General features: G+C 49.1%; 1 protein-coding gene across 1 annotated transcript; it reads left to right on the forward strand.

Moving 5' to 3' along the window:
• The first annotated feature begins 291 nt into the window (after positions 1–291).
• Positions 292–11178, forward strand: Kdelr1 (KDEL (Lys-Asp-Glu-Leu) endoplasmic reticulum protein retention receptor 1). Its single transcript, NM_133950.2, has 5 exons — positions 292–553; positions 1211–1311; positions 1495–1653; positions 8952–9204; positions 10429–11178. The coding sequence occupies exons 1-5, from the start codon at positions 463–465 to the stop codon at positions 10461–10463; spliced, it is 639 nt and encodes a 212-aa protein (NP_598711.1). The 5' UTR covers positions 292–462; the 3' UTR covers positions 10464–11178.
• Positions 11179–12275: the final 1097 nt, after the last annotated feature.

A 12275-nucleotide genomic window follows, 5' to 3' on the forward strand; every position in this document is an offset into this window, starting at 1 on the left:
CACCATCACCCAACACAGCACTAGGATCTTTAGATTCAGAACTCAAACTTCAGGATTCCTGTTTAAGGGCAGAGGTTAGACGAACTCTCTACAGTTCCTTACTAAAGAGAAGGCACCTGGGAATGTGGGACCCTAAAGACCCTTCCATCAGTTAGTAGGCTTATTCGATACGACTCTGCAAAGCAGGTTGCAGGCGCCAGAGGGCGCCAGACAGTCAACCCGCCCTTGGGGTGGCGCTACAGCTCAGACTCCTCCCTTCCCACCTCGGCCCTCCTCCCTTTTCTCCCAGCCAGCTTTACCACCAGCTCCGGCCTCGGCTCACCTTCCAGAGCCCCTTCCCCGGAGCTGAGCTACCGAAGGGCTTCTCTCCCGCCCTCAACCCAGCAGCACCGCAGCTCCGGGGCAGCCCGGCCGGCCAGCCTCCCCCCCCACCCAGCTCAGCCCTGCCCGAGTCCCCCAGTCATGAACCTCTTCCGATTCCTGGGAGACCTCTCCCACCTCCTAGCTATCATCTTGTTACTGCTCAAAATCTGGAAGTCCCGATCGTGTGCGGGTGAGAGGCCCCCCCGCGGAGAGGGGGCGGGAGCGGGCCGCTCTGGGGCACCGGGAAGGCTGGAGCTCGGCAGGTCAGAGTCCTCCCGGACTGCCTGCTGGGGATCACTTTTCTAGTTCTAGGGTCACCAGGGGGTCAGCTCCTTTCCCTAGACTAAGGGGTACACATAGTTTGGTGGGGGTGGCTTCGGGCGTTCAGTTCAACCTTCTGCAGCACCCTTTGGGACAGCTCTGGGTGTTCCGGGGCTGGGAACCAGGAGCCATGGCAGGCGGGGAGGTGGCTGGGAGTTGGTGACGTGGACTGTGGAAGGCCAGGAAGGGAGCGGGAGGAAGGTGACCGACTGGGAGGCTGAAGTCAGGCAGGGCTCTCCCTAGGTCCCAGTGTAGGTCTAGACTGTCAGGAGGACCTGAGGGAGACAGAAGGACCGGCGAGGCCTAGCCTGGGATAGAGCCTCGGTCTCTAGTATTTTTGGAGCCGGCTGCCCCCTGCCTGTGGATGGTGGAAAAAGGGCCGAGCTCAGGCTTAAAGGCCTTGGGGAATCGCTGTGGTCTAGAGCTCCAGCCGGCTGGCCCAGGCGCTGCATGTTAGTTTATTATTGCCCCAAGTAGCCCACCTCCAGCTCCCTCCACCCTGCCCTTCGTTCTCTGTCTCAACCAGGCATTTCAGGGAAGAGCCAAGTCCTGTTTGCTGTGGTGTTCACTGCCCGATATCTGGACCTGTTCACCAACTACATTTCACTCTACAACACCTGCATGAAGGTAGAGTTGCAGTCAGCCCCCTGTGGCAGGGTTCCAGGCCAGGGATCAGGGAGGAGTCACCAAAGAGGCTTGGGCCTAGACATATGGTCTGAGGGAGGTGGCTGGGGAACATGATTTCTCTCTCCCTCACCGTGACCTGAGGCCCTACCTGTGAGCTGAGATGCCCTGTTACCCTCTTATCAGGTGGTCTACATAGCTTGTTCCTTTACCACGGTGTGGATGATCTACAGCAAGTTCAAAGCTACTTATGATGGCAACCACGACACTTTCCGGGTGGAGTTCCTCGTCGTTCCTACTGCTATTTTGGCTTTCCTGGTCAACCATGACTTCACCCCTCTGGAGGTAGGTTTCTGCTGGGCCTGTGTGGTGGTTGGGTAGAGGCAGAGTATCTGACAGGAGGCCCTGTCAGGTGTCTTCCTCTACACAGCTTGCTAAGGCCTAAGTTCGTCGGTGGCAGACACTGTGAACATAATCACAACCCAGCATCCCATTTGCTGCTCTGAGCAGTTAATGTACCTGGCGTCTAGAGTGGCACCCCTTAAGTCGTCTGAATGTCCAAGGGCACCTAGTCCAGCAAGAGCTGGGCTGATGAGGGCTAGGAATGGCAAGCAGAGCTCTGCGGTGGGGCCACGTGAGTTTAAATCCCAGTTACACATCCTATTTTTAGTTTGTTTTTTTTTTCCTCTCAGGAAGTGTTGGAGATAGAGTCTAGGGTCTTATGCATGCGAGGCCGGTGCTTTCTTCTGGAGGCACTGTCAATTATTGGTTTTCTAAGATAGGGGCTGGCCTAGAACTTACAGTCCTCTTGCTTCACTGCTTGGATTATAGCTGTCTGTTATCTCCCCTGGTTGGGAGCCCCAATTTCTACTATAATGACTTCAGCCTCTTTGCCTCAGTTTCCCCATTGTAAAATGGTCATGAGAGGGTCACTGGGTTCAGGGTTGCCTGGTGGTTATATGCAGAGACTCTGGAGCTGAGGTACAGGGACTGGAAGCTTGCTTCTTCAGCTGGACAGTGGTGGGACTATGGACCAGTGTACACCTGGGCTTTTTGTAAAATGGGGAAATGAGGGGATGGATAGATGGCTAAAAGGACACACAACCAAAAGGACAAGAGGAAGTCAGTCCCTGCCTCTTAGCATCCTTCTGTAAGGTGCAGGATGGAGCCTAGGCCCTGTGCACCACTGAGCGCTCCAGCCCTCTCAGCTGTGATGGGAGGTTAATGTGTTTGAAGTGGTCTGGTTTGAGATGGGAAAGGACTGGTTAGCATTTGCTGAGGACCTGGCTAGTCTCTATGGTACTTCCACCTCCAGCTGGTGGGTGTTGTGATTTTTAACCCTTTGGTGTTTTGGTTGGGTCTGTATGTGTTCAACTCTTGCCTCATGGGCTGGTGGGAGTCATTAGCTGGAGCCCCTCCCCTTTGCAGCCCACTCCCATCTTACAGGGAGCCGCCCCTGCGTGGTCAGACAGGCTGCGGTTTTCAGCAGAAGCTGAAGTTTGGGAGTCCTCGGACAAGATCTAGCTTTAATGTTTTAGCTACATATTCAAGATACATTTCTTTTTCTTTCCCTCTTATTAAGTCACCATGGAGATTGTCATGGTGGGGTATTTGGGAAAAAAAATTTTTTTTTTTCTTTTTTGTTTGTTTTTGAGATGAGATTTCTCTGTAGCCCTGTCTGCTCTGTAGACCAGACCAGGAGAAAAGTTTTCAATTAGCAATAATTGCACCTTGGATAAACTTCATTGACTATGATACTCCCACTGTGCAAAGCTCAAAATGTGTGAGTAAAAGCACTGTGCAGGCTAAAGTCAGCCTAGGCCCATGGGCCCCTGAAGCAGCAGAGGGAGGGTGGCTGTCGTGCTGGGAGCCCAGCTAGACCCTGCCTGCAAATGGGCCACTACCACTGTGCTGCATGGGCATTACCTAAACCGTCGAGTTACTCCCTACCGCAGCCAGCTTGGGGTTACTGGACTCATTTCCCAGGTTCGGAGACTCACTAAGGTGGGATAGGCAGAGAGGGTGACTGTCTTCTGTTCTCTGAGTCTGTGCTAGTAAATAGTGCACTCTAAGAGGGGAAAATAACTTTTAAGACATGATTCTGCTGTGTAGGCCAGAATAGCCATCAGTTAAAACCAATACTCTTGCTTCAGCCTCCCAAGAGCTGGGAGGGGTACAAGCCTGTACCACCATCGCTCTCCCGGTGCCTGTCTTCAATCTGGGGCAGAAGCAGGTAGATCTCAGCCAAGAACACACAGTGAGACCCTGCCCCCCAAAACGAATGAATGAATGATTAATAATAAAAATAAATAAAACAAAATAAAGTTCAGATTCGGGGCTAGAGACAGCTCGGCAGTTAAGAGTATTCCCTGCAGAATTTGGTCACTTTAGGTCCAGGGGTCCTGTGCTTTCTTTCTATCCTACACAGGCACCCAGTGTATATGTGGCATTCACTTATACAGACATACACAAAAATAAAAATAAAAACAGATCTTAAATTCATGGGTCTGGAGAGAAATGATTAAGAGCATTTCAGAAGCACGTAGTTCAGTTTTTAACATACACATACATATTCGATCCCAGTCGTCTCGCTCCAGGTCCAGGGGACCCAGTACCCTTTCCTGACCTCCACGGCACCGGGAGTGACCATAACATTCATACACATTAACTTAAAACATGTACCTGACCCAGCACTCAGGAGGCAGAGGCCGGTGGGTCTTTGGGTTCAAGGACAGCCTGGCCTGTGAGTCAGTGTCTGTCTGTCAGTCTCTCTTTCTCATACATACATACAAAATAAAGGGAAAAAAAAAATCACAGTAGCACACATGAAGTAAATCTAAAAAAATTAAAAAATAATTGAGATATCAAAAAGATAAAGTGCAGTAGGCCTCTGTGTGTGTGTGTGTGTGTGTGTGTTTGCTGTGCTGTGCTTCAGTCCCCCAGGGTCCTCCAGGGATGAGGGCCGAGTGCTGGTCAGCCTAATGGGTCTATTTCTTGAAAGGCTGCCTGGAGGAGTCAGGATAGTCAAGGGACTAGGCCTGGCATCCTGCTGCTGGGAGTGGGCTCTTAGCCCTTGGGCCCTAGTTTGCTCATATGTATACTGAGGATTATAGCTGGACCCACCTTGAAATATTACAGCTGGAGCCAGTTAGTGTCCCATGGTGTAAGAGAGGTTCCTGGGTTGTTACCAGCATGTTCTGTCTTTCTCAGTTCCTTCCTTTAAAACCAAACACCTGGGGAGAAGCCACAGCTGCCACCCGACAGTGTTCTCAGAGGGGAGGTTTCGGGCATGCTGCTGATCGAGCGAGTAACCCAGGTGGGACTTTCAGAGAGCAGGCCGTCACAGAGGCTGTGATGACCTGGTCATCAAGGTGGCTGTCCGTGCTCCCTTAAGGTTGGCTTATGCTGTACGTGGGCATCCTTCATAGCTACTCACCCTAGGTGGCTCATCGCCTTCCCCGTTCAGGAGCTGTGTCTGGTGCTGAGGACCCTGGGGTGAACAAGACACAGGTTCCAGGCCTCATAGGAGTCACAGAAAGGAGCCATGACAGGATGGCGTGCCATGTGCAGTGGACTAACTAGCATGTAGTGATAACAGCAGGTTCCTGGGTACAGCACCGGCCTGGGCTGTGTAGTCGGCTCCACATATGCAAGCTAAACGTACATACACATAAATTTTTTCTTAAACATTTTTATGTGTATAGGTGCCTTTGAGTTTTTATTGTTGTGAAGAGACACCATGACCAAGTCAACTCTCTCTCTCTCTCTCTCTCTCTCTCTCTCTCTGTCTTTTGAGATAGGGTTTTTCTGTGTAGCCCTGGCTGTCCTGGAACTCACTCTATAAACCAGGCTGGCCTCGAACTCAGAGATCTGCCTGCCTCTGCCTCTGCCTCCCAAGTGCTGGGATTAAAGGCGTGCGCCACCACTGCCCGGCCGGCCCAAGTCAACTCTTATAAAGGACAAACATTTCATTGAGGCTGGCTTACAGCTTCTGAGGTTCAGTCCTTTATCATCAAGGTAGGAAGCATGGTGTTAGAAAGTAGCTAAGAGTTCTATGTCTTGATCCAACTGCAGCCAGGAGAGGACTCTCTCCTACACAGCTAGGAGGAGGGTCTCAAAGGCCACCCTTACAGTGATATACTTTCTCCAACAAGGCCACACCTCCTAGTAGTTGCTACCTCCTAATAGTTGGCCTAGTACATTCAAACCACTACATTATACTCCCTGGCCCCATAGTCAGTTAAAACATAAGAGTCTATGGGGGCCATGCCTAGCCATAGCGTAATACAAAATATATTTATCCAACTTCAAAAGTCCCATACTCTATATAACAGTCTCAACAATATTAAAAGTTCAAAGTCTCTTCTGAGACTCATCTAATCACTTAACTATAATCCCCTATATAATCAAAATTAAAAAGCAGATCACATACCTCCAACATCACAGGATATATATTACTACTCCAAAATGTCATAGTGAGGAAATACTGGACTGAAGCAAGACCAAAAAAAAAAAAAAAAAAAAAAAAAAAACCAGCTGGCCAAACTCCAAACTCTGCATCTCCATGTCTGATGTCAAAGCACTCTTCAGATCTCCAACTTCTTTCATCTTTGTCGACTGTAAAAAACTACTCTCTCTTTGGCTGGTTCCACTCCCTGTTAGCAGCTTTCCTCAGAAGGTATTCTCTGACATCTCAAACATCTTGGGGTCTCCAAGGCAACTCCAATTTGGCAGCTTGTGTTCCAATGTCTGGGATCCCCACATGATCTTCTGAGCTCCTCCAAAGGGCTTGGGTCACATCTCCAGCTCTGCCCTCTGTAGCACTGTAGGCTCTGGTAGACTCCACTCTACTGCTGCTGCTGTTCTTGGTGATCTTCCCATGGTACTGGCATCTCCAATACGCTGGAGTCTTCTGCTGTAACTAGGCTTCACCAACAGCCTCTCATAGGCTCTCTTCATGGTGCCAAGCCTCAATGCCTTTGCGTGACCCCTTCAGTCCTGGGCTGTCAACTGCAGCTGAGACTGCACCTTCACCAATGACCTTTCATGGCCTCTCACAGTGCCAAGCCTTAGCTGCTCTTCATGACCCCTTCATGCCTTCAAAACTAGCACCACCTGGGTGACTCTTACACATTACCAAGTCTAGCTACCAGCACAAGGTACAACCTTGGCTGCCTCTGGAACACAGCTTCTTTGTGCTCTCAGAAAACACTTCCCAGAAGATTTCTCCTCAGTGATGCTGGTCTCTTCTTAATCACCACTAATTCCTTAGCTCCAACCAACCAGCATCAATTGTCCCAGTAGTCCCTTCTATTTTTCACTCTAAAGACAGAGCCACGTGGCCAAAGCTGTTGAGTTCTGCTGCTTGCCGGAGCTGAAACATTGGCCCGCTTATTCTTTTTTTGTTTTGTTTTTTGTTGTTTTAAAAATAATTATTTATTTATTTTATGTATATGAGTACACTGTAGCTGTCATCAGACACACCAGAAGAGGGCATCGGATCCCATTACAGATGGTTGTGAACAACCATGTGGTTGCTGGGAATTGAACTCAGGACCTCTGGAAGAGCAGTTAATGCTCTTAACCGCTGAGCTATCTCTCCGGCCTGGCCCTTATTCTATTACTAGCTTTCTGTTCTTCTCATCTCCCACTTAGACTCTCTCACTATCTAAGCTGTCCTGGAACTTGCTCTGTAGACTGACCTTGAGATCTCAATGGCTCTGTCTCCTGAATGCTGGGTAAAGGCCTGCCTGGACTCAAGCTTTTCTTTACCTGGAACTTGCTGTGTACCAGGCTGACCTTGAACTCAGAGGTCTGCTTGCCTCTGTCTCCTGGCATTAAAGGTGTGTACCACCCTGCCTAGACCTCAGCTTTTCATTATAGATCTTAATCAAGTTGAAAACAGAATAGTCATCACAATCCATCCCTTGTCAATTTGACACATAATCCTATCTCCTTATGTCCAAATGAAAACAATAATGAGGTCATAATAATGCCTAACTCTCTCTCAGACAACTGCACATGCATAAGTCTAGCTGGGTAGGATCTTGCCCTGAGGTCACCATTCCCTTAATTCCATTTCGTATTCTTGAACACAGGATTTAGCTCCATTCCACTTCCTGTGCCTCTTTACTCTTTGAACCATACATTTCAGATGTTTCCTTTCTAAGCTTGCTTGATCAAAATGCTCTTCAAGATAGAAAACCAGAGGACAAGTCTATGCAGGGCATTTCAGACACTTCCTTTGTTAATGCAATTGATTGAAATCTCTTTACCTTAGCCTCAGGTAGACTCTTCAGACAAGGGCAAAAAGGAAAATTCTTCACCAAAACATCATAAGAAAATTCAAATCACCCTCAGCGCCAATGCATTCCGTATTCATACTAGCATGGCCCATTATGTCCCACTTAAAGCATTCCATGGCTTTCCAAATCCACAGTCCTCCAAACACAAGCATGGTCAGGCCTATCTCAGAAATTTCTCAGTCCCTGGTGCCAACTTCTTTTTTAGTTAGGGTTTTACCGCTGTGAACCATGACTAAGGCAACTCTTATAAAGACAGCATTTATTTATGGCTGGCTTACAGGTTCAGAGGTTCAGTCCATTATCAAGCTGGGAGCATAGCAGCGTCCAGGCAGGCATGATGGGGAGGAGCTGAGAGTTCTACATCTTGATCCAACTGCAGCTCGGAAGAAGGGTCTCAAAGCCCATCCCCACAGTGACACATCCTCCAACAAGGCCACACCTGCTAATATTGCCACTCCTTGGCTCAGGCGTATTCAAACCACCACAGTGGGTGTTTTACCTGCACGTATATCTGTGCAGTGCATATGCGCCTCATCCCCACAGGCCAGAAGAGGGTGCTGGATCTTCTGAGACTGGACTTACAGTTGTAAGCTGCCATGTGGGTGCTGGGAACCAAAACCAGGTCCTCTAGGTATGCAGCCAGTGTTCTTAATCACCAGGCCATCACTCCAGCCCCATTTTAAAAAAAAATTGTAAATAAAACAAATAATCCAAAAAGGCAAATTGTCATGAGTCTTGGAGGAAGAATGCACAAGGTGGGCCCTTTCCAGGAAGTGACTGGCTGCTGAGGTTGGGAGGGCTCAGCGGGAGGATATGCCGGGGAAGAGCAAGTACAGAGGCCCGGTGGCAGGAGGAACTTGGTCCCTGCTGCCCAGAGAGGGAAAGGTCTGGAGTCTAGATTTTATTCTGAGCAGTAACAAGCCACCAAGGAATTTTAAGCAAGGGAATAACTATGTTTTTTGGGGGGAGGTATTTGTGTAGCCTTGGCTGTCCCACTCTGTAGATCCACCTGCCTCTGCCTCCTGTTGTAGAGACAGGAAGAGGGGGTGGAGTTGGGGGTGGAGTTGGGGGTGGAGTTGGTGTCTTTGCTCTCAGGAGATGAAGAGTGTACATGAGCTTGGGCTCCAGTCAAGTCTCCAGCTCTGCTGCTTGTGACTTTGTGGTCGTGGGAAAGGGTCTGACTGTCTCAGGCTTTAGTTAGAGGGCTGTGGTGAGAACAGAACGATGGCCTGGTTGTGTGGGATCACTAGGATGAGGCACATCTTGGGTGCTAGGGTCCGTTCATAGTGCTTGTTCTGTGATGCTGACAGTGCCTCATCCTGTCTCTTATCTCTGCAGATCCTCTGGACCTTCTCCATCTACCTGGAGTCAGTGGCTATCTTGCCACAGTTGTTCATGGTGAGCAAGACGGGTGAGGCGGAGACCATCACCAGCCATTACCTGTTTGCACTGGGTGTCTACCGTACACTCTATCTCTTCAATTGGATCTGGCGCTACCACTTCGAGGGCTTTTTTGACCTCATCGCCATCGTTGCTGGCCTGGTCCAGACAGTCCTCTACTGCGATTTCTTCTACCTCTATATCACCAAAGGTAGCTGGGATGCAGGGCTGGCTGAAAGGGGTCTGCTCTCTCCCCACTCCTGTATTCCATGGGCCCAGGGTCTGTTTATTCTTACATATCACTTAAGGAATGGGGCTTCCTTTCCTGACTTCTGGGGTTCCACCATCCCCTATTTAGACTCTAAACCCTGCCTCCCTGAGATTCAAGTTTTTTGGTTTTTTTAAATGGTGTGTGTGCACCTCCATCCCAGAGAGAAGTTTGCTATTTTTTTTAAAGATTTATTTATTATATGTAAGTACACTGTAGCTTTCTTCAGACATACCAGAAGAGGGTGTCAGAGCTCATTATGGATGGTTGTGAGCCACCATGTGGTTGCTGGGAATTGAACTCAGGACCTTCGGAAGAGCAGTCAGTGCTCTTACCCGCTGAGCCATCCATCTCACCAGCCCCGAGGTTCAAGTTTTGACTCTCAGGCTGGATTACCACAAGTGGAGACCAGGCAAAGCAGGGACTCTTGCCCAAAGTTCATTAATTCACATTGTGTGAACTTTTGAGTATCTGTGTGTCTAGGGCTCAGCTGTGGTGGAAACGGTAGTCGAGGCCCATTCTTCCTTAGATCCTACTGAGGAAGGTGGCACATGAACTGTAAGGGAAAGCTCTGGCCATGCGAGGAACACTGACTGGGGGAAGGCAGGCGTGCATTCATGGGGTGATGAGTCTTAACCAGGGCCTATGGACATCTTAACACCATGTTTAAGCAAAAACCTAAAGACCAGGAATCAGTCTGTGAAGGCACAATAACGCCAGGTCCGTTATCCCAGCACCGTGGAGGCTAAGGCAGGTTTGTGTTGAGTTTCATGCTAGCCTAAGCATCACAAAAACACAGAGTCTGGGACAATCAAGACAACAGTTTGGAGTTCAGGTTGTTCTCAGGCCTGAGAATTAAGGCTTAGAACTTTGGAAGGGGTAGTCTTTGTCTAGTCAACCCTGCTAGTCTGTCTGCCCCTTTCTGTAGTGATTCAGGTTTCTAGTCAGCACTACTGAAAACAAAGCATGCTTGTGGCCGCCTCTGCTCAGGCCTTGTGTCATGATTCTTGTTCCACCCCTGGTTGATGTAGACCCAACCTAGTAGTTCAGGATGCAGAGTTCTGGGGCTTCCCTCTCCTCGTACAGCTCCCAGCGGCCCTTGCTCGGGGTGGGAGGTGCTCCTCTGTAGAGTGGTAGGTAAGGCCTACCTTGTCTCTCTCTCCACAGTCCTGAAGGGGAAGAAGCTGAGCTTGCCGGCATAACCCTGGCCTCACCAGCCTTCTCTGAGGCAGGGCAGGAGGCAGAGGAAGGCTGCTGGAGCCCGAGAGCCTTCCATCCAGAGCTGACTTTGTAAAGAGCTCGCCTCTCCTGGCTCCCCACCCCTCCAGCTGGGTTTTGGGGTCTATGGACGACCCTGCTCCTGGGGAGCTCAGGACCTGAGCTGTTTGTAGCCTTTTGCCTTTTAGAGAAGAAAAACAAAAAACAAATCTTTCCACTATTTAGTTTTTGATTCTGATGACTTTTTTCTCTTCTACCTGGCCCTGATTTTTTATAAACTGTGTTTTGAGTGTTCTCTGGATCAGGGCCAGGGGAGGTCGACCCCCTTCTCCAAAATCCCACCCCAGCCCCATGGTTGCCAAACACTACGTCTGCCAATATCTGCCTGCCCACCTTGGCTGTGACAACGATGCTCCTTACATGTTCCTGGATTGGTGGTAAGAAGGAGGAAAGTTAAGGAGGGTCTCCTAATTTTTCATGATTTTTTTTCTTCCCCAGAATTTGTTAGCTTTTTGTGTGTGGGGTGGGGGAGGGGAGGGTTGTCCTGTTTTTGATAAATTAGGGGAAGCTATGGGCTTAGGCAAGGGAAAGAGGCTGGCTGACCCAGGTGGTGACCCAGACTACACTCTAACACCATGTTTTTGTACAGAATTTGATGGCTGATTCTTTGTTCTCTTGAAATAAACCAAGAAACCTGTCCTTCTCTTTGCTGTTCCCTGCCCGCTTTGGTTAGTACCGAGCCAGTTCTACTTTTGCATCATGGACCTTCTGGGGATAATCAGCAATCTGAAAGGAGCAGGAAGATGAGAAATGGGGCTCCCAGGACTCTCCAGGGATCCCTGAGGCCTTGAGGTTCTGCAGGGACGAGGTTGGGAGAATCAGATTCATTGTTTGGTATAGAAACTTACCTGATGGCTATCCAGACCTAACCAGCTCAGAGGACCTTGAAGACCAATGCATATCCTAGCCCGTGGATGGGACAGCCCCCATCCTTCCCGCAACTGTCATTCACAAAAAATTGTTTTATGTGTATGAGTATTTTGCCTGCAAGCATGTATGTGTACTATTTGTGTGCCTGGTGCCCACAGAGGCCAGGAGTGGCTGTCTGATCCCCTGGAACTCAAATTAAGACAGTTGTGAGCTGTTATATAGGTGCTGGGAATTGAACTCAGGTCCGCTGCAAGAGCAGTCAATGAGTGCATGCACTCAATGGCTGGGCTACCAATCCAGACATACTCCAAACCTGGCATTTGATACTGTTTAATAAAAATGAAACAAACAAACAAACAAACAAGCTTGCTAGCTTTTAAAAAAGAGATCTTTATTCTACAGTCTGGATTTCTGGCCCTTTAAAAGTTAAAAGAAGTTGGTCAATGGCAGCAGATGGCTGAGGCTGAGTAGATGGGGCGCCTGCATTTGCCACGGCGCTAGTTCTTGCCCATGAGCTGTTACCATTTATTACTGGGCTGATACTGAGTGTGGTTTTGCTTATAGAGTTAAAAAGCAAATGAAAGCTGGGCATGCACTTGAGAGGCAGGGCAGACAGATCTCTAGTCTAGCCTGGTCTACAAAGTGAGCTCCAGAACAGCTAGGGCTACACATAGAGAAACAGTCTCGAAAAACCAAAACAACAGAACAAAAACAAACAAACAAAAAGCCAACACAAAAACCAAACCCCCCAAATGATGGCTCCATACCTAGCCCTTCCGGCTTCCCATCTCGTCCTGGCTCTGGTGAGTGGCAGGGTAAGTTTTGTGTGTTACAGTGGCCTTGGCTGCATCCTAGGCGAGCAGTTC

This window comes from Mus musculus, chromosome 7, assembly GCF_000001635.26.
Source record: "Mus musculus strain C57BL/6J chromosome 7, GRCm38.p6 C57BL/6J".
In the NCBI taxonomy this organism is placed as follows: domain Eukaryota; kingdom Metazoa; phylum Chordata; class Mammalia; order Rodentia; family Muridae; genus Mus; species Mus musculus.

Coding starts and splice junctions, on each gene's coding strand:
- Kdelr1 (NM_133950.2), top strand. CDS start 463: ATGAACCTCTTCCGATTCCTGGGAGACCTCTCCCACCTCCTAGCTATC. Junction 1,312..1,494: donor TCTACAACACCTGCATGAAG/GTAGAGTTGCAG, acceptor CCCTCTTATCAG/GTGGTCTACATAGCTTGTTC. Junction 1,654..8,951: donor ATGACTTCACCCCTCTGGAG/GTAGGTTTCTGC, acceptor TTATCTCTGCAG/ATCCTCTGGACCTTCTCCAT.